Source organism: Arvicola amphibius, chromosome 3 (assembly GCF_903992535.2).
Source record: "Arvicola amphibius chromosome 3, mArvAmp1.2, whole genome shotgun sequence".
Classification (NCBI taxonomy): Eukaryota; Metazoa; Chordata; class Mammalia; order Rodentia; family Cricetidae; genus Arvicola; species Arvicola amphibius.
In genome coordinates, this window is record NC_052049.1 from 129211813 (window position 1) to 129239626 (window position 27814).

Below are 27814 nucleotides of genomic sequence, written 5' to 3' on the forward strand. Positions count from 1 at the left end.
CAGGGTGTGGTAGTTGTACGCCCAAGAAAACTCATTGTCTCATTTAAGCACTGAGGCTGCCCTGTATTTTTGTTTGGTTATATTGGCTCTAACCCTGGAGATATACTTTCTTGTGGTTGCTTCTAACTGCTTAGATTCGAGGATGTTCCTTGAGAGGACCATGCTTAGAGGAGGAAAGCTATTGTACTCTGAAGAGGGGAACCCTAATCTGTCCTCATTTTTGCCTGAAACTTACTAATTAAAACTAACACTCCTTGGGCAGGAAAGATGGCTTAGTGGTTAAGAGCACTTGCTGATCATCCAGAGAACTAGCGTTCATTTCTAGTTACCATACCACAACCCCCGTCACACCAGGGGATCAAATACCCTCTTCTGGTATCCCTAGGCACCATACACACACACACACACACACACACACACACACACACACACGGGGGGGGGGAGGGGGCTTAAATAAAGCAGTCTACAATTTGAGTTTGTATAATTCTTAAATTATGAGATTTAGGTAAATATTAGTGACAAGAATATTAGCTACCAGAGGGTTTTAAACAAGAAATGGTATGATTTGGGTTAGGTTTAAGAAAACATTTTACAAGGCTGGAGAGATGGCTTAGCTTTTGCTCTTGCAGAGGACTGGGTTCTATTCCTAGCACACACATGTGGTTTACAGAAATCCACAACCCTAGTTTCAGCAGATGCTTCATCTGTACCAGGCACACATAGGCACATACATGCAGGCAAAAATAATACATTAAAAATTTTATAAAAAGAAAAGAAAACATTTGACAGTATACAGAATTTACCTGTGGAGCCAAGGGAGAAGCAGGGTCGGGGAAATCAGTTAACCATTAGTGTAGTCCAGGGATCCAAAACTGGAAGATGATATGAGCCACTACCATCCTTACTGCCGTTTGATAATATGTTGGTTTTATTCTAGGTTATTTTTAAAATGTTCATCTGCATATTTTCATATATTTTCACTTGAAGTTATGAAAACTGTTGAGATGGTGATTAAAAATAATATACATATGAGTTTATTTCAAAACTCATATTTCCCACCATTGGTATGAAGTCTAAAGGAACAGCAACCATCTCTAATTTAATGCATGTTATATATTAATATAAATACATTACAGCACTGCTTTCCGAGTCTTTAGGACACTGAGCCCTTGTGGCTACCTAGTTATGGATCTTCTGGTTCAGAATGATAACAGTATAAAGATACACAACTGTCTAGAATTTAGATTTGTTCATTATTAAAAGTTTTCCTTAAACTTGAAATAAAAAAAAAGTCTGGGCATGACAGCTCATACTAATAATCACCTAGAGGCAGAGGCAGAGGCAGGAAGATGTTTGTGAGTTGGAGGACAGCCTGGTCTATGTAGTGAGTTCCAGGCATTAGTGAGACTCACACACACACACACACACACACACAAAATAAAACACTAAATAACAAAAAAATAACATGACGGATGGGAAAACTGTCCACACCTCTGGACAACACTGGAATGTTGGCCAGCGTGTGATAATGAGTGAGCTAAAACTCCTGTTACACCGAGCATCCGGTGCCCCACAGTCAGCCGTGATCACGGCACTTGGCACCACCACACAAAAGGTTGTCAATATCTTGTGCACTACAGTCATGATATTCGGATCAATATAAGTAACTGCAGTCTCACACTAAAAGAACAAAGACATTGAACTTGATAAGCTTCATAAGTTTTCAGGTGCAGAATATAATAAATCGAAAGTAGGTTGACTTTCTTGGCATTCTCTGCTCCTCAGATTATTTTATTCTATTTAAATAGTAAAATACAGGGTGGTTTGATAGAGTGAGAAGCTGACCAGGATGCTTTATCCCGGACTCAAGCTCTTCAGTTTTGTTCCCAGATTCCCATTCAGGATGTTGGTCACTTTCCACAACTGCGTCCTAAAACACGAAAAGGAAGGTTTCAGGTGTGAACCGCTCACTGCGTCCACTTACATGTTGGGGAATATGATTTTAAGCTGTGTGGGTTTTGTTTACACTGCATTTGTTTAACTCTGTGAAGCTGTGATTCTTTGCCTGTCTAACACACCTGACGGGCTAATAAAGAGCTGAACATCCAATAGTGAGGCAGGAGCAAGGATAGGTGGGGCTGGCAGGCAAACAGAATAAATAGAAGGAGAAACGAGGAGGAGGAAGAGCAGATAGAATGAGGAGAGGAGGATGTCAGGGGCAGCCACCCAGCCAGCCGTGGAGTAAGCGTGAAAGTAAGATACACAGAACTAAAAAAAGGGAAAAGCCCAGAGGCAAAAGGTAGTCGGGGATAATTTAAGAAAAGCTGTCAAGGGCTGGAGAGATGGCTCAGAGGTTAAGAGCATTGCCTGCTCTTCCAAAGGTCCTGAGTTCAATTCCCAGCAACCACATGGTGGCTCACAACCATCTGTAATGGGGTCTGGTGCCCTCTTCTGGCCTGCAGGCATACACACAGAATATTGTATACAAAATAAATAAATATTTTTTTTAAAAAAAGAAAAGCTGTCAAGAAACAAGCCAAGCTCCAAGGCCAGGCATTCATAACTAAGAATAAGCCTCTGTGTGTGATTTATTTGGGAGCTGGGTGGTGATGCTCCCCCTATCAAAAAAGCCAGAATGAGTAAACCATCACACTACACTAGCGCATCTCTGAGAAGTGTGAGGGAGTGTGTGCTGGCAGCTCCGAGCCGCCTGAGGGGACCAGGAGGCGCTACCCGACAGCTATATTTCTGTCCACTAAGCTCACTCCTTGTTTTATTGCTTGTTTTATTGAGGCAGGCGCTCTCTGTTGCACAGGTGCTCCTGGGCCTCGCCCTCTCGCCTAGGCTGGCCTTGCACTAGTGACGGGTCTGCCTCAGTCTCCTAAGTCATGGTGTCACAGGTGTGTGTCGTCGTGTCTATGCAGAGCTAAGCAGGACAGAGACAGGGTGAGGGTGTTCACAGTAAGAGTGGAGGACCACACGTGGCTTCAAGATGAGCAGGGAGCGTGACAGGGGCTGGTGACAGCCCTACATGGCCTCTTCCAAGCCGCCCAGCCTCAGTGCTCTGGCCTCCCTGTAGCTCCAGACTTAGGCTCAGTGCCATGGTGGCTCCTACCATTCGCTTCCTGCAAGATTGTCTGTGTGGCACTTTGTGTCTAAGATGAATCCTGTTTTTCTTATGTCAACTGAATAGTTATTTATTCCTTCCTGGTTAAGAAGTCTGGACAGAGCCTTGCTCCCTGTAGAAAATGTGGAAAACCCCGAGAACCCAAGGAAAGCAGACCTCTTGTCCCACGCCCACAGCTGTGAACTGGATGCTGAGGTCCTAACTGCCCTTCCAGTGTGCCAAGCTCTATGTTCCAGTTCCTAGTCCAGATGAAAGGAAACCGAAGCCGATTGAAAGGGAAGCAATTGGAGAAACTACTTAGTGAGTCTGTATTTTTAAGATCTGAATTTTGGAGAGATTTGGTTGATAAAAGAACAGCAACGAATCTGCTTCTAAGATGTTGAGAAAAATCAGTCCTGCTTATAGTTTTCAGTTTTCTCTGCTTCTTGTACATTTGAAAAAGTTTTAATATTTTTATTAGGTGACACCCAGTGATAGGCCTTTTGCCTCCTTAATAAATTCATCTTAGTCTTGTTTAATCAGAGACTAGTCCTGGCTGTGTTTTGAAGTGCAGCGTCTTGCTGAATTTGCTGTGTTAAACTTCACCTTATTAATATATAATGCGAACTGAATACCTGGCTGGCGGGTGGTACTTCTGTCTAGAGTCTCCCGGTGGAGAAGCAAGTCCCGCAGTGAGGTGGAATCAGGACCGTGGCAACAAGTTGAAGTCAGGCCTGACTGATGGCCCTGGTCCTGTGTCGGAAGTGTGGTCTCTCCTCCGTGTGGTCTCTCCTCCACCGTCCTTTCTCTGTCTCTACGTGGCTGGTGCCAGAGTCCCTGAAATTGTCCTGACTGTCCCTCTCTTCTTGTCCAGGTGCATTTAATTGTGCCCCTGCCCTTGGTCTTCATTTCTTGATTCAGTGATAATTCAGGAAGTCCACTGTCAATGTCAGGTCAGAGTCCATCTGTCTGCGTGGAGGCCGCTGACTTAGCTCTATCACAGAGGCGCTGGTTCAGGTTGGAATAACGCCGTGAAAAGTGATAGATTTCTTCCCGTCATTTGTTGGCTGCTTCCTCACACAGTTGTCAACAGCATGTGCTCCCGGGCGACAATTTAAGTGTCGCTGTGTTTCTTATATTACTGACACTTTTGCCAAGTCTTCAGGAGCCAGGGAGGTCTTAGTTAGAGGAATCAGTGCTAAGATTACATTATCTGTTTTTCCATGGGAGAGGCCCACACATTTACCACAGGCCAGTTCTTATGGCTGGACAAAATGATTCCCTGGGGAAGCTCAATTCTATCATAAATAAATATGAGCTATATTTAAAAATCTAATGTCCTTTATGTAAACAGAGGAAATTTCTTAGATAGTCTGTACATCACTGTGTAGCTTGTGGGAAAAAATAATTACTGTTTTGAAGTCATTAAATTTGCCAAAAATCTATCAGATAAAAATATGTTTTCCTAGCAACACTTTAATATAAGATCTATAAGCGAGGATTTTAGGTCTCCTTTCTCAAACACATTTTTTTGCATGTGCATATGGCATGAATGCATGTATGTGTCTGGGTACATGTGCATAGTGGGGTGCACATGTATGTGTATGCATGTGGAGAACCAAAGTTGACCGGGGTATGCTTTTTGATCACTCCCCACTTTATTTACTGAGTCAGGGTCTCTCCATGAACCTGGAAGATACCAATCCTAGTCAGCTTGTGTTGAGGCCAATCCCCTCCTGCCTCCCAAGTGCTGAAATTACAGGTAGAAGCCACACCTCTTGGGTTTTTAACTTGGGTTCTGAGGATTTGAACCCTGGTCCTCATTCTTGCATATCAAGTGCTTTTGTCCATCTCCCTTTCTCAGAAGTCGTACATAAACATTCAGAAGAAATGTTACCTGGGGCCACATTCTCCCATCTGCTTGGGATGTTTACTGTATAGAGAAAATGTTAAACATGCGGGAATTACACTTTGAGGCAGCCCTGGGTATGCCTCCCTTTAGTGCAGGCCACACATCTTTCCTGCAGCTCCGAAGCAGAGCATTCATTCAGCCAGGCTTCGATACCAGCACTGACCCACTGCAGAGCAGCTGTAAACCGCTGTTCTCAGCTGAATATTGATCACGAGATGCACATGTGTGTGCACCACTCGCAAAGGTAGCGTGGGGCTGTTAAAGGACATGTGTTTAGATTTCTGTGCTCTGATTCATCCCTGCAGGACGTAGAGGCTATGGGCCAACTGGACTTTAGCCTGAGTGCTATTTTCTACCAGCCTTCATGGGCACTGGCTAGCCTGAGAAGACATGCAAAGGGTAGCACTTGGAATTCTCTAGGTTCGGTGCTTGTGGATTTCAGTTTACTCAGCGATTCGACAAATATTTAAATTCCTAATATAGGTTGAGAAGTGCTAGGTTCTGGGGCCGAGGGTGGTGAGCAGAACGTGTCCCCTCGTAGTATGTTCGCTCCTGTTCTCCTAACTAACAAGGTGTCTGGTGTTAGCTCCATTTTACAGACAAGGACACTGGTGCCCCCAGGATTCAGTGATTTCAATAACAGAGGCTAAGCTGGTCCTGGTATTCGTGCTGCCAAATTTGTGTTGGAAAATAAGAATATTAACCAAAAAGTATCTATTGCACACATCCTGCCTGACTAAGTTATGAGCCTCGGTGATTGATGCAGATGTCCGTTAGTAGCTGGTCTCTTCTTGGCTGGGTCATTATGATTTCCTCTAAAGGAGAGAAGTCTCTCTTCGTGGTCACCAGAGGGAGCCAGAGAGATTGATATTTCAATAAAAGCTTTGATATTTTCCCATGTAGGTAGTATTTATCTATCAGCAATTCTGTTGAAGTCATATTAAGAATAATTACTTAAGTGAAATAGTTTCCATTTTGAGTTAAAGGTTTAACATGTATCTAGGTATTGGAAAGTCTGGAAAGGTCGGTAACAAAATATCACATGAATATGATCTTTAAGAAAGGATTTATTTTTAATTATGCATGTTATCTAAATGAGGGTGTGTACATGTGAGCATAGTACTCATAGAGGCAAGAGGCCTCAGGTCCCCCAGGATCTGGACTTGCAGGCAGCTGTGAGCTGCCTGATGTGGGTGCTGGGAGCTGAACTCAGCTTCTCTGTAAAAGCTTCCGTGTTCTTAACCACAGAGACAACTCTCCAGCCCCTAATATTATGCTTTTCATGGAAATTTTCTTTTTTCCCCTTTCCCTTTATTTTCTGATTTGGAATATATATATATATATATATATATATATATATATATATATATATATATATGCTAGTATTTTTTTTTCCTACTGTGAACACACTGCTGTATAACAAAATAACCTGTATATGTAGTTTAGAAAGGGAATTTGAAGGTTTCCAAATGATTTATGGGGTATTTAAAATACCTGACATGCATTACCCATTGTTTTGATTCATCATTAATTCACCTCAATTTTTTTTTCATTTTGAAAAGTTAATACTGAGGATGTCACTTGTATGAATTTGCAGATCCTAAAGCACTGTGGCATAAACTTCAGATTTATTGAGTAGAGAACAAAGGTATATTGTTTTAGATTCTTGGCTGTTGCATCTATAAGAACAATCAGAGTATAAAATAAGTCTCTGATGGGGCTGGAGAGATGACTCAGCAGTTAAGAGTGCCAGAGGTCCTGAGTTCAGTTCCCAGTAAACACACAGAGGGGCATAACCATCTATAGCAGGATCCGATGCCCTCTTCTGGAATAAAGGTGTACATGCAGATAGAGCAGTCATGCATAAAATAAATAAATACATCTTTAAAAAAATCTTGATGAATAATATGTTTATTCAACAGAATTCAGCCCTAGAACTGAGTTTTAGGTATAAACATTCTCTTGTATTTATCATTATTATGCATGCTAAATGCCATAAACACAAGTAACTACTTTATGTGTGTACCCATGGTGTGCTTGTATGTGCCTGGGGAGGAGGCACATGTGTGAATGGAGAGGCTAAAGACTGACTTGGGTGTCTTCCCCAGTCCCTCTTCATTTGCTGAGGCAAGGTCTTTTGCCAAAGCTTTCCCATCAGCTAGACTGGCTAGCCGGCTTGCCCTGGGATCTGTAGTCTCTAGGCAGGCCACTGACCCACCTGACTGGGTCCTGGCACGTATGTAGCAAGCGCTTTATACCCTGAGCCATCTCTCCAGCCCCCAAGTAGCCACTTTTATGGACCAATTAGTAAATCTTTACCCTTTTTTGAGCGCATGGCGTAGGATGAAGGAACTTCAGGGCTTGCCCTGGTTGGAGTTGTAACTGGCACTTGGCAGCTGTGCAGTGCTGAAAGTCACTGAGCTGCCGTGGGTTCTTTCCATGTGCGGAATGAGACGGTGATAAAATTGTCTTGGTTATAGTTGAGAACTATGTGAGCTGCTGCCTTGGTAAATTCAGATAGCTTTAGTTTCCTCTCCTGCCTCTGTGATAAAATACACTGACTAGAGCAGCTTGAGGGAGAAGAGGCTTACTTTTCACTCACAATCCATGGATACAGCCCTTCCTGGTGAGAGGGTCAAGACAGGCAGGCATCAGGAGCTGGAGGAGCTAGTTGTGTCACGTCTGCAGTCAGAAGAGAGGGAGGAGTGCCCGCATGCTTGCGCTCGGCCGCTTTCTCCATCCTTACCGGCTAGGATCCTGCCAGGGGAATGGCGCCACCCAAAGCTCCAGGTGGGTGTGGAGAAAGCCCATCACCAAGGGGCTGGGGGCTTTGAGGTTAGACATCAACAGCGGGAGTGTGTAAGGCTCTTCCAGTGATGAGGGCAGTAGTGGACAATAGTTGCTGGTCTCTCTGGATCACGGTTACTAACATTCTTGCTCTCTGCATTCAGAATGTGCCTATTCCTTCCTACAGGAAGCCCTTCAAGGCTTTCATTCACAAAAGTCTTGACGTTTAAACCTCATTAACGTTTTTATATCCAGGTGCTGGAGAGATGAAGCACTTGCTGCTCTTTCAGAGGATCGGAGTTCAGTTTCTGCCTCCTATGCTGGGTGGCTTGCAATCACCCATAACTCCAAATCCTCAATATCCCCTCTTCTGGCCTCTATGGGTATTGCACACATATGCACATACCTACTCATAAACATAGACACACACAGATGCACAAATTAAAAAAATCTCTATAGAATATCTTGTAGATAGATTTAGATCTCCTGGAGTCAAAAAGCAGGGAACTAAAAGACTGAGTGTAGCTGTAGCGAGTCTGCTCCCAGTCTCCTCCAACATGCTCTGGGCAGGGAGGGGGGGATACTCACTGTAAACATTCTTGTTGAGCAAGGGGTGATAGTACAGGGGCAGTGGTAGTACACGCCTTTAATCCCCAGGACTCTGGAGGCAGAGGCAGGCAGATCTCTGTGAGTTCAAGGCCATCCTGGTCTACAGAGTGAATTCCAGGACAACCAAGCTACACCCATACACACACACACAAAAAAAAAGGAAGGAAGAAAGAAAGAAAGAAGAGATGGGCAGCACTTGTCAACAGAGGTCGTGTTGGGCACAGGTTGTTGTGATGTGTTTTATTTAGGGCTGTCATCCTTGGCCACACCAGAGGATCGGGAGATATATCTGATATATCTTTCCTGGGCAATGAATTAAGGTTTGGGTTGATTTCTCAGGCTGCTTCCTGCTGGGGAACTCAGAGACCCCAGCAAGAGTAGCACCCCCTGCCTCCAGCCAGGGTTGTTTGGTGGCTACTATTCTCTTTTATCTATTTGGTTGCAGCCATATCTATGTGCCAGGAGCTACGTCTTCTAGAATTGAAACATATGTTTTTCTTTCTTTTTTTAAGATTTATTTATTTTATATGCATTGGTGTTTTGCCTGTATATATGTCTGTGTGAGGGGGTCAGATCCCCTGGAACTGGCATTGCAGAATGTTGTGAGCTGCCATGTGGCATGTAGGTACTGGGAATTAAGCCTGAGTCCTCTGGAAGAGTAGCTAGTGCTCTTAACCGCTGGATCTTTTCTTTCTCTCTCTCTCTCTCTTTTTTTGAGACAGGGTTTCTCTAGCTTTGGAGCCTGTCCTAGAACTACCTCTTGTAGACCAGGCTGGTCTCAAACTCACAGAGATCCGCCTGCCTCTTATTTGTTTTTATTACATTATTTAGAGTGTGTGTGTGTGTAGGTCAGAGGACAATCTTCAGGAGTTGGTTCTCTCTTTCTGCCCTGTGGATCCCAGGGATTGAACTTAGGTCGTAGGCATAGTGGCAAGCGGTCTTCATCCCCAGCCATCTCAAAGGCACCTTCTTGGTTTCTTCCCATTTGCATAAGTCCTCTTCTAAGCCATTTTTTTTTTCCACTGAGAGGGTATGCTGGAGCAATCTCAATTCAGAAATCTTGGTGTGATCAATCTGTGGGTCTGATTTGGTCTCAGCCTTGAGCCTGTGTTGTCTGGCTTTCCTGTGGAGTGGGTGATAGATCCTCATGAAGAGCTTGCACATGAATTGATATGATCCAAGCTAATCTAAATGCTGAAGACAATGCATTGGGTACCTAAACCAGGGATGCAAACTATGATCTACTGCCTACTTGATATGTACTCTGTTAGTAGAGCTCGGGAAGTAATGTACTGTATTAGTTACTGCGATAAAACACCATAAGCAACGCAGCTTAGAGGAAGAGTTTATTTGGGCTTATGGTTCCAGAGGGCTAAGTCCATTGTGGCAGAACAGAGTCATGGCAAGAAGCAGCAGGCATGATGGTAGGAGCAGGGAGCTGAGCGTTCCCATGGTGGACTGCAAGCGCAAAGCAGAAAGAGGGAACTGGAAACGGGCAAGGCTTTTAATCTCCAAGCCCACCTCTAGTGTGGTGCTCCTCCCAAACAGTGCATTAACTGGGAACCAAGTGTTCAAATACCCTAGACTACGGGGGACATCCAAATGGCTGCACATCAGTCTGTGGCTGTTTTCATTCCGTAATGGCAGAGCAGAGAAGCTGCAGCAGAGACTGTGCTGTCAACCACAGGACATTACTCAGCCTTTCAGCACAAAAGTGTGACAACCCTTTTATCCCCAAGTTGTTTTAGTCATGGTGTTTTATCATAGCAACAGTAACCCTGCCTAACATAGACACCTTCGAGTCTTGATTGGTCTCCCCTCCAATCTCTTTGTTTTGAACCAAGGGCCTCACACACCCTAATTAAGTACTCTGCTTTGCCTTCATCCTTCTTTCTGCATTTCGTTTTAGAGTATAGTCTAAGTAAGCTGCCGTGACTAGCCTTAAATTCACTCTAATTTACGCTGGCCTTGAACTTGTGATCCTCCTGGCTCAGCCTCCAAGGAGCTATGGTTACAGGCCTGTGCACCAGTCTGGCTGTTGTATATTTTTAATAAACTTTCTTGAAGGCCCAGACAGTGCTAATAAAGGAGCCCACGTCTGCCTTAGGGCTGGACAGTCTGGTATTTAAGCAGTAGCTTAGAATAGAATCGAGCTGGGAGGCCAGGAACTCTTGGCAGAGTGTTGCTTTCCTTTGATTCTAGTTCTTTAAAAAAGTTTTCTTCCAGATTTCGCGGCCACTTGAGATCCCAAAGAAGTCAAGCTTGTTATTTAAATCATCATCATTTTTACCTGTGACATTTTTTTGTCTGTATTTCTGTGTACATGTGCAAATGTGGGTAGGTGTGCATGTACACATGCGCCCCACATGCATGCCCATTGGTTTTGTGTGGGGGCCCAAGGTTGATGTCGAATGTCTTTCAGTTGCCCTCTGTGTAGGCTAGTTTTATGTCAACTTCTCAGAGAAGAGGGCATCACCATTGAGAAAATGCCTCCATAATATGATTGATTGGTAGGCAAGTCTGTCGGGGTATTATCTTGATTGATTATTGATGTGCCCAGGGGATGGTGCACCTCCCGGGCAGGTGGTCCTAGATGCTGTTAGAAAGCTGGCTGAGCAAGCCGCAAGGAGCAGGCCAGTAAGCAGTTCTCCTCCATGGCCTCTGCACCAGCTACCTCCCTCCTGCCGTGTTTGAGTTCCTGCATTGACTTTCCTCAGCGATGGACTGTGATGTGAAACTCTAAGCCGAAATAAACCCTTTCTCTCCAAGTTGCTTTTGGTCACAGTGTTTTGTCACAGCAGTAGAAATCTCAACTGGAATGCAGCCATCCACCTCATTGTTGGAGGCAGTCTCTCACTGAAGCTGGGGCTCCCTGATTGGCTGATTGGCCTGTGGTGCAGGACCTGAAGGAAGATCCTCATGATTGCATGCCAGCACTTACCCCACAGAGCCATCTCCTAGCCTGTCCTTGTCAGTAAATAGAGAAGTCAATCAAGTAGGGTGAAATCTCCTATGCCTTCATCAGGAAGAAGGTGGAGTACACGCTCCCTCCCCTCCGTTTGTCCATTGAGACCTAATACCACGCTTTCTGGGCATGCAGTGGTAGGGTAGATAGCGAGGCATAGGGCATCAGGTAGGCGAGCAGGGACAGGGAGAGACTCATGGAGAAGAAGATTCGGTCTAGGCCGGGCGGTGGTGGCGCACGCCTTTAATCCCAGCACTCGGGAGGCAGAGGCAGGCGGATCTCTGTGAGTTCGAGGCCAGCCTGGTCTACAAGAGCTAGGTCCAGGACAGGCTCTAAAAAAGCTGCAGAGAAACACTGTCTTGAAAAACCAAAAAAAAAAAAAAAAAAAAAAAAACCCAAAGAAGAGTCGGTCTGAGGCACAGAGGCTGGCTGTACAGCGTTTGTTTTCTTAGCTCATTCTTTTCCCTTCCTCTTCTGTTATATAAGAGGGGGTCTAAATGACCTCTGGACTAACCAGAACCCAGGAAATCTTTGTAACCACCCCAGCCCAGTGAGCTGCAGAGCAGGTCTTGGTGTGCAGCCTAATCTGTGAGGAATGTGGAAGCCTGGGAGCTTTGCTCTCCGGTTGCTTGGTTCTGAACAGGGCTGGAACCTGCCTTGGGTTTTATTAATGAGGTGTACTGGTAATGACAGGGTACTATAGAAGCCGGTTGGGCTGCATTTCAGGCTGACACTTGGAATTCATTGTTTAGCATGCTCATATATTTTCTACTAGGGAAGGTTTTATTTAGTTGTCTTTATAGTCCCCCCCACCCCCGAAAGGCTTTTATCTTGAGATTATGAGCTGCTGGTTTTAATTAAAAATATTTATTTCTTTATAGACAGGGTCTTACTATGTAGTTCAAGGGGCCCAGAACTCAGAGATTTGCTTTCTTCTGCCCCTGAGCTCTAGGACTTAAAGGCATGTGCCACCATGCTGCACATTTATTTGTATATTTGCATGGTGGAAGGAGAGGGCGTGCATGTCCCATGGTGCATGTGGAGGGCAGAGGATACCTTGCAGGATCCTGGGGAGCAATGTCACATTGCTGGGCTTGGCACTCTCTTTACCTGTTGAACCACCTCACTGGCCCAAACTTCTATTTTTTTTAAAGTATAGTTGAAAATTTTGCTTATATTTTTAGATTTGGAATGGGTGAGGTAGATTATGATATCTGGTGGTTTCTAGTAATTACTTGGCCTTATAAACATTTCAAATGGTTATTCGATATAAAATCTTGGAAGTGTAAAAAACTTTGGTGTGAGTATGTGTGTATAGTATATGCATACATGTACGGCATATGCACATGCTTGTGTATATATATGCATGATGTATATGTATGTGTGGGGTGTTTGTGCATATGTTGTGTGTGATGTTTATGCATGTGTGTGTGGTGTGTGTGCATGTGTGTGGTTTATGTGATGTGCATGTGTGTGTGGTGCATGTGCATGTGGTATATATGCATGTGTGCATGGTGTATGCACTGAACCTGAAGCTGGGATAGCAATAGCAAGCCTCACTTCGCACAGTGTTTGATTATAGGCACATAAGGCCACACCTTTCTTTTATGTGGTGCTGGAGATTCAAATTCAGGTTCTCACACCCTCAATATTACCCTCTAAGCTCCCTCCTCAGCCAGAGGTGGTTTCAACATGTCCACAAGAGTCTCCTGAAGGCAGTCACACGGGCCTCTGAGGAAGTTCCTTTGGAAACAAATGTGTTTATGCTGAAACTAGGAATTCATGTTTTTGGTCTGGGCCATTTGCCTTGCCCTCCGGCGTGTATCTCCCCTGGAATTCCTTCATCTTTCTTGGAATATACCAGGCTCCTTTCAGCAGCGGGTCCCTACTGGGATGGAAATCCTTGTGGCTGGTCCCCATCACTCAGAGCTGGCTCTTTGCTCTCCTGCAGGCCTCAGAGCAGCCTTTCCTGATTGCCATGCTTGGCTGCTCCCAGCTCATCCACCTCATCTTCCCCAGCTTCCTTGACAGCGCCTCTTTCCCCTGGTTTTCACGGTCTACTTAGAGGGAGGTGTGGGCTTAGCATTCCCAGGGCCACCCCACGAACAGTACGTATTTCAGGCAGGACATATTGCTTATGCAAATGTTAATGGTTTTCTTCTTTTGCTGTGAAGGATATCATATCTGAGTTGTTTATCATTATTATTATTGTTGTTGTTTTTTGAGACAGGATCTCACTATGTTGCCTGGCTAGCATGGAACTCACTATGTAGATCATTTGGGCCTCAAACTCACAAAGAGTTGTCTCGTTTTTCCTCCGGAGTGCTGGAATTATTAAAGACATGTGCCCTCATGAGGCTTAAAGTTATAAGAGATATTTGTATTTCTACATTGGGATTTTTTTTCATTTGCTCAGAGAAGAAGAAATAGTTTAGTTAGTAGAAAGAATACCAGCCAAGAAGTCTTAAAGGCATCTAAGTGTTCTGTAGCCTTAGACAGATGGCATCCTCTGGGAAGGACAGAGGGCCTGCAGGATGGTTGACAGTCTCCATGGAAACTGGGAAGAACAGGACTGGGAGAGCTTCCTGGAGGGTACACCCCAGGAGATGAGCCTGCTCTGTACATCTTTTTATTCTGAGTCTTTAGCTGTAGCCCTGGCAATTCTGTAGTAAATGAGTTAGTCTCTCCAAAGGGTGGCCACTTTTTGGGCTACTCTGGCAGATTAATCAAGTAGAAGAGGGGATTGTGGGAACATGATTGGTAGCCAGCCTGACAGGAAGACAGGCCACATCCTGGGGATGACAATTGGAATGCCTTAGTATGTTTTCCTGTGGCCATAGCAGAATCCCCGAGACATGGTGGTTTCTAAAAGAAGAGAAGTTTCTTTTGACTCAGCTCTAGAGGCTAGGGAGTTCAAGATCATAGAATTGGGATCTTTTTCCTGGGGAGGGCATCCTAACATGGAAGACGAGCAAGGCCCGGTGCCCTCACCTCTCAGCACTGCTGTTCTGATAACTAGCCCAGGCCTTCAAGAAAAGCTCAGTCCCTGTCAGCGACTGATCACCAGACACCCCGAAGACCAAATTCAGCGTGAACAGTTTAGTCTGTTTAAATCATAGCGTCTGTAATCTGGGGGCTGTGGGCTCTCTACCTGGAAGAGCAGGAACTACCTCCAAGTAAGAGTTCAGCTATGGGACACCCAGGTGTCACCTGTTTGGCATGTGGAAAACTCTGCCTGCATCTGGTCATAGAAGTGTTCTGTGGGGTTGACAGTCGTGGAGGAGGTGAGCTCTGCAGGTCTCGCAGAATGCGACTTTAGAGTGAGGGCCTTTTGTTTTCATGTGATTGTTAAAAGGGATCCTTGGTACTAAAATTGTCTTTTGTGAGCGTTCATGAGGATGCTGTGGCATGCATGGGGAGTGGGGCAGTCATACTGGGGAGCAAACTCAGGCTGCCAGCCTTGACAGATGGTCTCTTCACCAGCTGAGCCCTCTCATTGGCCCCAGTTTGCCCATATTTTAAGACCTTCCTATTTCTTTACATCTATAACTTTTTCCTTCAGGACTTTCTATCCTGAATACTAAGTGAATTTATACCAAGTGTTGAAATCACACAGATTTTTTTTTAAAAAAATATACACCATCACTCCTGATGGTGGGTATGCCAGTTAGTTCCTTTCTCTGTGACAAAGTGCCTGAGCTGTCAACTCGTAAATACACAATAACCAGCCACCTGAGGGTGGAGGGCTCCCCACAGGCCAAAGAATTTTCCAGCAACTGTTAGTCGTATATCCTGTAATTTAACTTAGTTGACACTATTTGCCTAGAGACAGTATCAGATCGTGTGGCTGAGACAATCGGCTTAGGTGTTTGGGCTCAGTTTTGGGGTTTTATGTCCATGGCTGGCCCTGCCACTTTCACGTGGTGATGAGGCAGGCATTGTATTGTCAGGAGGGAGTGCTAGAGGCGGGAGTCCAGAAATGAGAGGGGTGTGGGGGGAAAAGGGGGCTAGAGGACAGGATTATCAGTGCCTTTAAAGAGGCCACCCTCAGTGATCCATTCCCTCCATTTCCCTGTAGTCCACTGCTTCCAGAAAGCCCAGTATATTCATTAACGGACAAATCAGATCATGAAGCCAGAGCCCTTGGGATGCAGTCACCTCTCAAAGGTCTCACTCTAAGGGTTACTGTCCAAGCCTTCAATATATGAACTTTTGGGGACATTTCAGAACCAAACCATAGCAGGGAGATTATGGGTAATCTCCAGTTACATTTATAAATGTAAATGTAACCTAGGTTTTCTGGATTGAACATGTGTTTCTTTTGTTGCTGTTTTGTTTTTGAAACAGGGTCTGAGGGTCTCACTGTGTACTCTGATTATCCCAGAACTCACGCTATAGACCAGGCAGGTTTTAAACTCACAGAGATCTGTCTGCTTCTGCCTGTAAAGGTGTGCACTACCACACCTGGCCAAACACACAGTGCTCTAAATTTTTTTTAAAAATTTTATCCCGGGGCTGGAGAGATGGCTCAGAGGTTAAGAGCATTGCCTGCTCTTCCAAAGGTCCTGAGTTCAATTCCCAGCAACCACATGGTGGGTCACAACCATCTGTAATGATGTCCGGTGCCCTCTTCTGGTCTGCAGGTATACACACAAACAGAATATTGTATAAATAAATAAGTAAATAAATAAATATTAAAGAAATTATCCCATTTCTGAAAAAGTTATGAATTTACAATTGGTATGAATGGGGTGCCCATGTTAAGACCTGGGAGTTGTTTACTTTGTGTTGGTTTAGTCATGTCTCTGCTGCTGTAATAAAACACAAGGACCTAACATGACCTGTGAAGGAAGGGGTCATTGGGCTTCCAGCTCTGGAGGAAAAGTCCATAATGGCAGGGGGAACATGGCAGCCGGCAGCTGGAGCAGGAAGCTTAGGGATCACAGTTCCATCCATCCTCACTTAGAAAGCCGAGAGGGTGAACTGGAAGTGGGGCGGGGCTATACACTCTAAAAGCTTGCCCCCAGTGACTTGCTTCCTCCAGCAAGGAACCCGTTCTAAATGATCCATAACCTCCCCCAAACAGCACTGCCAATTGGGGACCAAGTTTTCAAATGCCTGAGGTTCTGGGACATTCCTCACTCGAGCCACTACAGGGTTTAACGTTATCATCCAACTAGACCCACCTAGTGAAATAGCTGTTCTGTGTTAGAATGTTGTATTTATCCTTTAGAGGCAGCTGTAATTTGACTTTACCATAGGTATTTTGGATAGCTGCATTTGGAGCTGATTATCTCCTTTTCAGACCAGTGTAGTGACTAACCATGGAACTGTCTTTGCTGGAGGATGGCTCATTTGGGAAAATTCTTGCCTTACATACACAAAGACCCATGTTTAACCCATGAGAAAATGCTGGGTGGTGTGGCGGACCCATAATCCCAACACTAGAGAGTCAGCCAGAGGAGGGTCCCTGGGGTCCCTGGCGTCCCTGGCCAGCCAGGCTACTAGGTAAGTGCTCCCGAGGGTGAACCCGGAGGTTGTCCTGCATCTTCCAGACAGAGTACATGTGCACCTGCATACATGCAAACACACACACAAACGCTTATGTACATACACATACACCTAAAATTAAAAAAGAAATGCATGTTATCCTTTGGGTAGACACTGGTGCTTCTCAGGAAAGTTGGGCTGCTTCCGTTCAGATGTGTCTTAGGGCTTGTGTTGCTGTGAGAGAGACCACGACCAAAAACAGCTTGGAGAGGAAAGTGTTTATTTCAGATTACAGTTCACATCACAGTCTGTCTCTGTGTCTTGTGTCCTTTCTTTAAAGCCACACAGCCTGTGACTAGTGGTTTCTAGTCCTGCCACCCCAGCACAGTGGTGCCATCTTGGAACCCAGGTGCCTTAACTTGGATTACTGCTGCTATGGTGAAACACCATGACCAAAAACAGCTGGGGAGGAAAGGGTTTGCTTCACTCACTGCTCCAGATAACAGTTCACCATCCAAAGCAGTGAGGGCAGGAACTCAAGCAGGGCAGGAACCCGGAGGCAGGAGCTGATGCAGAGGCCATGGAGGGGTGCTGCTCACTGGCTTGCTCCTCATGGCTTGCTCAGCCTGCTTTCTTAGAGAGCCCAGGTCCACCAGCCCAGGGGTGGCCCTACCCGCAGTGAGCTGTGCCCCCCCACACCAATCATCAACTGAGAAAATGCACCACGGCCTTGCCCACAGGCCAGTTTGGTAGACCGTTTTATCTATTGATGTGACGTCCTCCAAAATGACTCTATTTTGTGTCAAGTTGACCTAAAACTAGTCAGCACAGAAGACTTGCATTTACTCCTCCAGGGCTTTCCGTAAGTGTCTGGCTGCCACTTGCCAAGATACTCTGGGGTGTTCATAGCAGGTGGCTTTGTAAAGGACTGCACGGGGACAATGGGCTACTGCTGCTTTTGGTGACCACCGGGCCTCTCTGGTAACCGGGCGACGCAGTTTAAGATGTTCTCCATCCATGTGTAAGCAGTGCAGGAAGGGCCGAGGAGCACAAGCTAACTCAGCAGGCCTCCCCGCCATCCAGAGCACACACTCAGCTGCCATCAGCTGATGGCCACTCTCACCTGCCCTGGTGTTTTAAAAAGTTGTAAGTTTCTACTAATCTTTTTAATGCTATCATACAAAATCACATTTATTTTAGAAATTATTGCTGGGCTGAAAATCCTAGCATAATATGAAATCATTCCACTATCAAGTGTAGCATAGACTCATGTCGATGTTAAGTGTGCAGTTGAGTGTGTTCACAGTGTCCAGCAGCCGAGCTACAGAAGTTCCTCGGCCTACAGGGCTGATCAATCCTTCACCAGTCAATCCCCTCCCCTACTGCTGACTCTGACAACTGACTACCCATTCGGTTTATTTGTTTGTTTGTTTCTGTGAATTTAATTATTTCAGAGTCTATGAAGGTGGCCTTATACAGTGTGTGCGCGCGTGTGTGTGTGTGTGTGTGTGTGTGTGTGTGACAAAGAAGGGGAAACAGGAGGAGGAGACAAAGAGAAAGAGAGACAGAGAGAGAAAGAGGAGGAGCGGAGGAGACCAACTTATATCTTACTAGAACGGAGTTCCTCTGGGATGTGATTGCCTTCATTGTTAAGAACTGCGTAATATTCCGTTTCATTCATCAAGGATCGCCCGGGCTGCTTCTGCTCCTGGCTGCTGTGGAGGGCATGGGGATTCTTTCAAATGGATGCCCAGGACTAGAGCAGACTCATGCTCTCTTAACATCTTCCTCTTTTCTTTTTCTTTTTCTTTTTTTTTTTTTTTTGATGGTAGTTACCCTAATGAGTATAAGATCATGTCTTAGCCATCACTGCTGGGAAAACTGGTTATCCACTCACCAGAGAATGACGCTAACCTCTTATATTACATCCAGTTGAAAGAAACCAGCTGCCTTCACATGCTCACAGACCTTGACACCACACGCCTTATTACTGTAAAACCAGAAGAAACACAGGAGAAGCCTTCACCATGGCGTTGCCCCCTATGACGCCATAGCAAAAGCTATCCCAAAGAGTCTCCTCCAGTGTGAACACTTCCGCCCAGCAGAAGCAGCTGAGTGAAAAGGCGGGGTGCTTGTTAATTGTCTACCAGACAAAAGGCAACATGTAGACGATAAACGCAGTTTTAAATCTTTTGCTGTATTTTTATTTCATGTGCGTGTGTGTGCATGCCCCAGTGCACATGTGGAGGTCAGAGGACAACTTGCGGGAATCTGTTCTCTCCTCCTCCGTGTGGGTCCTGGGACTGAACTCAGATGCTCTGGGCTGCACCCGTCTTGTCCGTCTTGTCAGCCTGACAGCCTCCTTGATAGTGGAAGGCTGTCAGAGCTTACCAAATACTTTGATTAGTTGAGAAGCTGTCCTCTGTCCAGGTCACTTAGTGCATGCTGCTGTTTGATTTTCATTCCATGACCCCTCCTTGAATTCTAGTGACGGATTCTGTCAGTATTTTATTATAGTACTTCATTTTTTCAGATGTGCTATTGAATTTGGTTTACACTGATTATTTTGATTGTGTTCAAAGCATGTAATAGACATCTTATTGTATCTGAACATGGTATAATATGTGGTTTTTACAAATAGGGCTTGAAAATCATACACCAACATTATCATGCCCGCACCTCCCATTTTAAAATAATTGTTCAATGTCCTTAAGTGTGCAGTCAGTAGTCACAGTCCTAACACCTCCGTTTGCTCAGGGACTGATGCTCACTGCCTGCTGCTGGTGTGTTCATCTGTTAAGATCCTCATGTCCCTTTTAATTTACCTACTTCCATTTTATTTCTTGCTGTATTTTTTTTTAGATTTTTAAAAATTTTATGTGTATCAGTGTTTTGCCTGCATATATATGTGTGCCATGTGTGTAGAGTGCCCGTGGAGGCCAGAAGAGGGTCAGATCACCTAGAGGTGGAGCTACAGCTGTGTGCTGAGAATGGAACCTAGGTCCTCTGTAAGAGCAACAAGCGCTCTTAACCAGTGAGCCATCTCTCCAGCCCTTTCTTGCTGGTTTTTTCTTTTTTTAAAGAAACTATGATTGCCTCTATCTTTCTTTTTCTTTTTTAAAAATTTTTATTTCTGTACACTACATGGTACATCTATGGTTTATTATATTCCTCTCTCCCCTTGTATTTTTTGTAAAAGATTAGTTCCATAAGTTTGGGTAGACTTTTATTTTTAAATTTTTGCTTAGACTACGTCAAAGGTGATGGTATGCTTGGCTACCAGACGATGAAGTCACCTTTGTGTGACGTTAGCAGTCACTAAGGACCCTGACCCAGAGACCCTGACTGAGTAAAGATTGAAAGGGTTTTTTTTCCAGTAGCCTTATAGAGAGAATCGTAAGGGATCAGTTGGGAGAGGAATGTTGGCCTGGCGTGCAGTGAGTACCCTACAGCCTAGGCATGGCAGCACACACCTGGGATCCAGTACTGTAGCTGGCAGGTGGAGGCAGGAGGGTCAGAAGTTTAAAGTCATCCTCTGCTGTGTGGAGTTCCAGGCCAACCTGGCTGTGTGAGACCTGCCTCAAAAGAACAGAGCAGACAAAAGCAGAACAACTTTGTCACTGAGTTGGCTACCTGGGGTGAAGATGACAGAGGAAAGAAGGAAGAAAAGCTTGAGGGTTTTTTTTTGTTTTTTTTTTTTTTTTTACTTTTTTGTTCATTTTGAAAATAATTTTTTTGTTTTTAGTGACCCTGGCTAGGAACACTTGTAACTGACCAATCCCTTCCACTTTGGATATTTGGGTCCAGTCTCCTCACCAAGCTTTTGAAGTGTATCCAGTCTTTGGTTTTGCTGGAAGCTTTCTCTGCTGCTGTCTTTGAGGTCAGGGACCAGAGGCTCAGGCCTGAAGTGCTCCCCTGGTGCACACAACCGGTGGTGGCAGGCATGGTTCTGAGCTCAGGTTTGTCCAACCCTGAGGCTCCTTCCTCAACCACAGCTGACAGTGCTTCTGAGGGCCCAGAGAGGTCTGCCAAGTCTGACAGGGAGACCCGAGGGGCATGGCCTGGGAGGGGAGGGCCAGAAGAATCTTTTGTTAAGTGAAGGACCCACTCACAACTAGCTGAGCCACCCACAGCCCTCTGCCATGGGCAGTGCGGATCCTGCCTAGTTAATGGGGAGTGTGGGAGAGAGAGGACTCAGGGACTGGAATTTTCCCTACCCTGAGTAGGAACCCAGTGGCCCCAGTTTCATGGCTTCAGGATAGAAAACAAAGCCCTCTGCTGTGTAGTAGAGTTGGAGGGGTTGTGAGGAATGGGGAACGGATGGATGCCGGAGATGTCTGCAGTTTGAAGAAGGGTCCCTGGGACTTGCTAGAGGGGTGGGGTGGAGTGAGGGGGCATGCTCAGATACAGGGGTCTGTGAGACCTCTGGGGACATGATATTTTGAGAGTCATTCCGTGGGAGCTAGGGAATACCCTACCAGACCCAAGGGCCGCAGAGTCAGGGCTACTCTGGTTCTTAGGGGGCCTCTGTGGAGGGGGTGTGACTAGAGATGGGACGGGGCTTCTGGGGCAGCCGTCTGCACAAAGGGACACAGCCCATCTCCTGAACCGAGAGCCCCTAATATAACTTTGGAGAGTCCTTTCAGCCTCCCCGTGCTTGCTTTGTTACCCCAAAGGTGGGGGCCTGAGCTCTAGCCCAGATCTCCCCTGTAGGAGAGTGAGTAGGCTAGGCGGAGTCTCTGGGGCCACACAACCCCTTGGTATCTCCTGTGGTCTGGGAGGAAAGCACCTCATTGTTTTCAAAAGAATTCATCTGGGTGTGTGGCCATATATGCTTTATAATTAGAATATGGGCCTCATGGTTTATATTGCAACTGGAGGAAACCGGTTCCTTGTTGGAGTTTATGCAGCATTTTTAACAGGCAGCGTGATCTACGGTGGGACAGTCACCTCCTTCCCTAAGCCTTGCCTGGAATCTGTCACATTCCAACCAAGCAGTTTTCTTGAATGTGTCTTTTTAGAGAATATATAAATCATCCTCATGCTGTTGTGATATGTAGAACACAGTAAACACACACACACACACACACACACACACACACACAAAACCACCCTGGACTGGAGGATGGAGCAGCCTAGGTAATTAGGTAATATGGAATATGAGCACAGGGGGGCTGTTGCCTTTCTCTCCCCACATAGCTGTGTTTATAATGAAGCTCGGCTTCGGGATAGATTGGTTTCCTTCAGTTTTAATCAGTTTATTTTGCTGTGTTTTGCTTTTATCCACGAATCCAGATCATTTGACTTTCCACTGATATAGCGTGTACTCATCATAACAGGCAGGGCACTTAGTTTGGAAATGCAGAGCACTGAGTTAAATTTAAATTTTTAAATTAAAATTTATGACACAGACTTCACCATGATGTTGTCTTGGCAGTGCCCTTGTCCCTTCTTGTTTGACATGCGAGGAGACAGACTGGCAGCAGTTGTAAGCTGAAACCTGGTTGTATGCAGAGCAAGCCTGCTAGGGGTACTAACATTCAAAGTGGGGTGATTGTGCGTGTGTGTTTCCTTAAATGAAAGCATGACACATTTGCTTTAAATAGAATTGTATATCCTGTTTGTCTAGGCTAGTGAAACTCCGTGTTAGATGACCCTAAGAATGAAACCAGCTCTAAATACTGTTTCGTTGAACAACCAGATCTGTCTGTGCGCCTCCTGGTCACCTCGTCACACACTTGCACTCATTTGTACTGATGCGGTCAGCACGTTTCACAATGCGCTTGAGTCATTTCCCCAGGAGACCCGGGTTTGGTTACTCAGAGGGAAGGCATGCATTGACAACAAGTTCCTGGCCCTTTTCTATCACCCAGCTGTCAGGTCCTATGGAATCTAAAATAGAACTGTGCTGATGGTTCCAGGACACACACTGTTTACCGGTCACTCCGGAGGTGGCCAGTCGCATGCACAGCAGCGCCCGCCTGCTGTGTGAATGAAGCAGGATGTGGGGTGTCTTCCAATGGGGTCCCTGAAAGGGGACGACTTTGAAAGCCAGACGCTCACGAGAAAGGAAGAAAGAGGAGGAGTTACATACCTGACTCGGGCAGCAGCTCTGCCTTCAGTGCCTGGCAGCAAGGAGGAGAGGTTTTCAGCCTCATGAAGGTGGAGAAGGGGCCAGAAGATGAAGAAAATAAGTCTGGAGATTCAAGCTACATGCAGCCCAGCATATGAGGGGCCAAGTCCCTTGCGAGGAGTCTGCAGACGAGATTTGTAATTTAATGCAGGGTCGGTCACGTTCGCAACAAGAACCAGAAGCCTGGCTATGATGAACTGTTGGCTCTCTTGCGCTCCTAAGCACGCAGTAGGTACCTTGTGGAACAGATCCGCACACAGGCTTCCCGTGTGCTTTTAAAGTGTCCTGTCTTACTAACGACGGCCTCTGTGCTAATGGTTTTCCTTCTGGTTTGCCACTGTATCAACAGCAACTGACAAGAGCTTTGTTTTTCTGGGCTTAAACAGCACAAGCTAGAATGTTAGTAACTGGGAGGCAGAGCTGTTAACTGACAGAGCTGGGGCCAGAGTTGGGAGCGGCGCTTGATGAAGTTGGGCTTAGCACCACTCACTAGCATGAGACTTTAGTCACGTTGAGTTATCTCTCTTCTTCTGTTTGTGAAAGCCTTCCTTTGGATTCGCGGGCTGTGCAGAGCTGTTTTCTGCCCAGCAGTTTCCTTGGGGATCCGGGCTGTTTTAAGTCTAAGGATAAACTAATCAGTTTAGGGCAGGTATTTGTGTGCGGAGCATGACCTAATCCTCCGGGCATTTGACAGGCCAGTGTCTTTTCCTCTAAATCCACTGCTGCTCGCCTAACAGCAGCTGGAGCTAGGCTGCTTTGCTCTGAAGTGAGAGGGAGGGGGTACCTAAGCTGTAGTTTAGGTTTTGAGTCAGAGGGTAGACTTTATTCCCATGTTGGCAGTTTGGATTTTTGAAGTTAGAGGAGATGGATTGATTACTAAATTTAACATCAGTACATCGTTTTTGACGTCTTTAGGTGCCAGAACCAGGGTCTGTTAAAGTGAGTTAAAAATTTAAACGTCTGCATCTGTCTTCACGTTCAGCCTTTTCCCTTTCCCTTTCAAGTGCTTCCTGAGTCAGCTGGTAGGATTTACTATAAAAACTTAGGAAGTTGATTTGTTTTCTGGTTAAACATTTAGTGGGTTTTGTGGGCTAAGTATTGATTGACTTTGCCAATTATGTGACAATGCTTAGATCTTGTAGAGTTACAGAAACAACACTGAGTTAGCATGGATTTAGCAGCGAATTCATGTAATATTTATTGCATTTTTAAAAACTTTTGTTGTTTTTTTCGTTTGTTTGTTTTTGAGATAGGATTTCTCTATAGCTTTGGAGCCTGTCTTGAAACTAACTCTTGTAGACCAGGCTGGCCTTGAACTCACAGAGATCTTTTTGTCTCTGCCCCCTGAGTGCTGGGATTAAAGGCGTGCGCCACCACCTTCTGGCTTTTAAAAACTTTGTGTGTGAATGCATGAGAGTGTGCACATGCATAGCTCATGTGCAGAAGGCAGAGGACAACTTGGGGATGTCAGTCTTCTACCTCTACCATGTGGACGTGGGAAACAAACTCAGGTCGTCAGACTTGGTGGCAAGCACCTTGTGACTCATCTCTCCACCCTCAATGTGATATTTTAAAAGGTTAACTCTTATGTGCTTAAAAACATCTATCTTATCACCCAGTATTAACTCTTTCTTGGTCTCCTTTTTAAATGTTACACCATATCTACACTTTTAGATGTTCACATATATGTAAGCATATATGTTTATATTTTCTTTCTAAAAATGATTTTACTTTATGTACATTGGTGTTTTGCCTACATGTATGTCTGTGTGAGTGTCAGATCCTCTGGAACTGAACAGTTGTGAGCTGCCATCTGGGTGCTGGGAATTGAACCTGGATCCTCTGGAATCCAGGTTCTTAACCACTGACTCGTTTCTCTAGCCCCAGATGTTTATATTCTCATTCCATGTTTTGGCACATCTGTGTGCTGAGGAGAGATCTAAGTTATTTGCCTCATGGTGTGTTCTCTGATCAAAGGCGACATAACCTTGGTGTCACTGAAATATGTATTGTGTGCTACTTCCTCCTGGGTTTGAAATTACCTTCATCTTCCTTTTAAGTATATATGCGCTGAGTTTTTGCAAAAGTACAAAACCTGCTGGCAGTGGTGGTGCAAGCCTTGGGAGACTGAGGCAGGAGAATGGGCCCCAGTCTGAGGCCAGCATGGGTGCTATAGGGAGTACCTGTCTCTTTAAAACAAGAACAACAAAAGGTAGTGCTTTAGAGTCTTTATTCTTTAGTTTTTTTCCTGTATAAAAGTTTCTTTTTATCCTAATGTGTATGTTTTTATTCCTTATTCTATTCAATATTGTTTGTATTCTAACAATACAGTATTGTTTGTTTTCTAACAATGCCTTTGAAATAGGAGGCATTATATAGTGTCTTACAGTACACATGGCATTCCATTGCACCTAAGGGTGCTGGGAAATAGTAACCAGAGACAGCTGTGAAAGGGTGAGCCCTAGGGGAACAGGGTACAGTCAGAGCAAGACCCTGCTACAACATGCAAGTCATTTGATGCTGGCAGCACAAATCCTTTCTTCTGTTAAAAGCATCTCATAATTGTAGTTCTCTGGTTTTGAGGTGTTGTGCCTGACTTGGGGCGGGTGGTCAGTAATTATTAATTTCTTTTCTTTGCCCCAGAGATATTTATCAGGATATTGAACATGCAAAACATACATTTTCTTGTAAGTTTAAGGTAAATGGACTTCTCAGTGAATCACATATTTGGAAAGGCTTTATATGCCTTTAATCCCAGCACTCAGGAAGCAGAAACAGGTGGGTCCCTGCGAGTTCAAGGCCAGCCTGGTCTATATAGCAAGTTCTAGGCCAACCAGAGATACATAGAGAAACCCTGTCTCCAATAAGTTAGTAAGTAAGTAAATAAATGATCTGCTATTCTGGTGAAACACAGCAGAGAGAAAGGAATTTGGGGTACAGCTGGAAATGGAATGATGCACTGTGTAGGGCCTTCTCCCCCTTTCCCCTTCCTTCTTTGAGAGAGCTGACTAATGCGATATGACTAGCATGCTCCTTTATCCTTTTTGTTTGTTTGTTTTGTAGCAATCAGCAGAGTGGAATAAATATGATGACCGATTGATGAAGGCTGCTGAAAGGGGGGATGTGGAGAAAGTGTCCTCCATCCTTGCCAAAAAGGGCGTCCATCCAGGCAAGCTAGATGTGGAAGGCAGATCAGCGTGAGTATTGCCCTGTCCCTGGGGCCTGGGTAGAGCCTTGGGATCCAAATGCTCCTGTGAATTGTGGCTAATTCCCATTGTGATTTTACAAGCCAGAATAAGAACTGTCTACTATGAACTAGTTCTGATTGTCCTCCATTTAATACCTCCCAGTGTCCAGCTGCATAGGTGATATACAACCTGTGCTCTTTGGGGTATTTTCACCGACAGACTTTTCTTCAGTCCTTGTATTTGATCTTTGAAGCAGCCATGTAGAAGAAGCAGTTTGATGTCTGCAAAATGTCTCTAGCTTGTTCTGACCTCAGGAGTCCCTGAGCTGAAGGAGGGCCCCAGTGTTCTCCTGTATTCCTTTGCCGCACTCTATAAAGGACACTGTCCTTTCCTCCAAGCCTCAATCTGAGCTTTTAATTAGATCATTAGTTTCGACAAGACTGGGCAGAAAAGCAAGGATCTTTGGAATACCTAGTGTGCCTTGGATAGGCATTGTTAGGGAGCCTCCCCCTTCCTTTTTGGGTGAACTGACTCCCAGCTTGCTGTGTGCCTCTAAGCCAGAGTTCTCTCCCAGATCTGCACCATTTCCCTCTGGAGGAACAGAAGCAGCTGGGTTAAAGGGCAGATCCTGACTCTGTTAAGGCTCTAATTACAGCCTCTCTAGCCTTAGCTGGGAGCCCTTCCAGCACCATGGGTTAAAAGTCCCATTTCCTAAAAGCCCTGTCTCAGCCTTGCAGGGTTTTTTTCCTTTAGAAAACTTATAGTTGGAAGCCGATGTTAAATATAGAAGTGAATATTAGGAAGTTAGTCATTATTGTTTGATGTCGATTATGACTTTGGAATGTATAATATTTCAGTAGAGCAAAGTGTGACTACAAATTCAGAAGGTTTTAACAGCAATAAAGCTGGAAACTATTGGCTTCATAGTCAGTTTTATCCAGCAACCTTCTGGTTTGTTTGTTTGTTTTTCAGGGAGACAGGGTCTCTCTGTGTAGCCTTAGCTGACTTCACCAAGATGTAGACCAAGCTGGCCTCGAACTCACGGAGATCTGCCTGCCTCGGCCTCCTGAGTGCATTCTTTTTAATAACAGGAAATAAGTTACTGTTATTATTATTATTTTAAATTTATTTATTTATTATGTATACAACATTATGCCTCCATGTATGCCCGCACACCAAAGGAGGGCGCCAGATCTCATTACAGATGGTTGTAAGCCACTATGTGTTTGCTGGGAATTGAACTCAGGACCTCTGGAAGAACAGCCTGAGCCATCTCTCCAGCCCCTATTGTTACTATTATTTTTATTTTTTTCTATTTTGTTTTAATTCCATGCAATTTGATGTGGCTCATGACACAGATGGTAAAATGTAATCTCTACAAGTGAGTGTCTTTCTGCTTTCTTCCCCCAGTGCTAAGATGTTGAGCAGTGAAGCCCTTACTGCGACTGTTTCCTTCCAGGGTTTGGAATGGTTGCTAGAATATCTGCTGGGCTCTCTGGTCAGAGCTCAGTCCTGAGATTATCCGAATTGACCGAGCCATAGAGAATCGGGGTCAGGGGTGAACACTTGTGTCCTGTTAGTCTTCCAGGAAGGTCTTTGTAGGAAGGAGTCTTCTTCCTCGTAC

The 27814-nt window shown here is 45.1% G+C and overlaps 1 protein-coding gene across 4 annotated transcripts in view; it reads left to right on the plus strand.

Annotated features, from left to right (window-relative positions):
• Positions 1-27814, plus strand: part of Uaca (uveal autoantigen with coiled-coil domains and ankyrin repeats) — an 87305-nt gene that overhangs the window by 21028 nt on the left and 38463 nt on the right. For 2 of the 4 annotated variants that reach the window (XM_038323654.1, XM_038323655.1), the window contains exon 2: positions 26066-26199. In XM_038323654.1, coding sequence (XP_038179582.1) covers positions 26066-26199 — 134 coding nt within the window. Of the gene's footprint in view, positions 1-23128; positions 23231-26065; positions 26200-27814 lie in introns of those variants that run through there. The other 2 variants (XM_038323656.1, XM_038323657.1) reach the window with 2 other exon arrangements.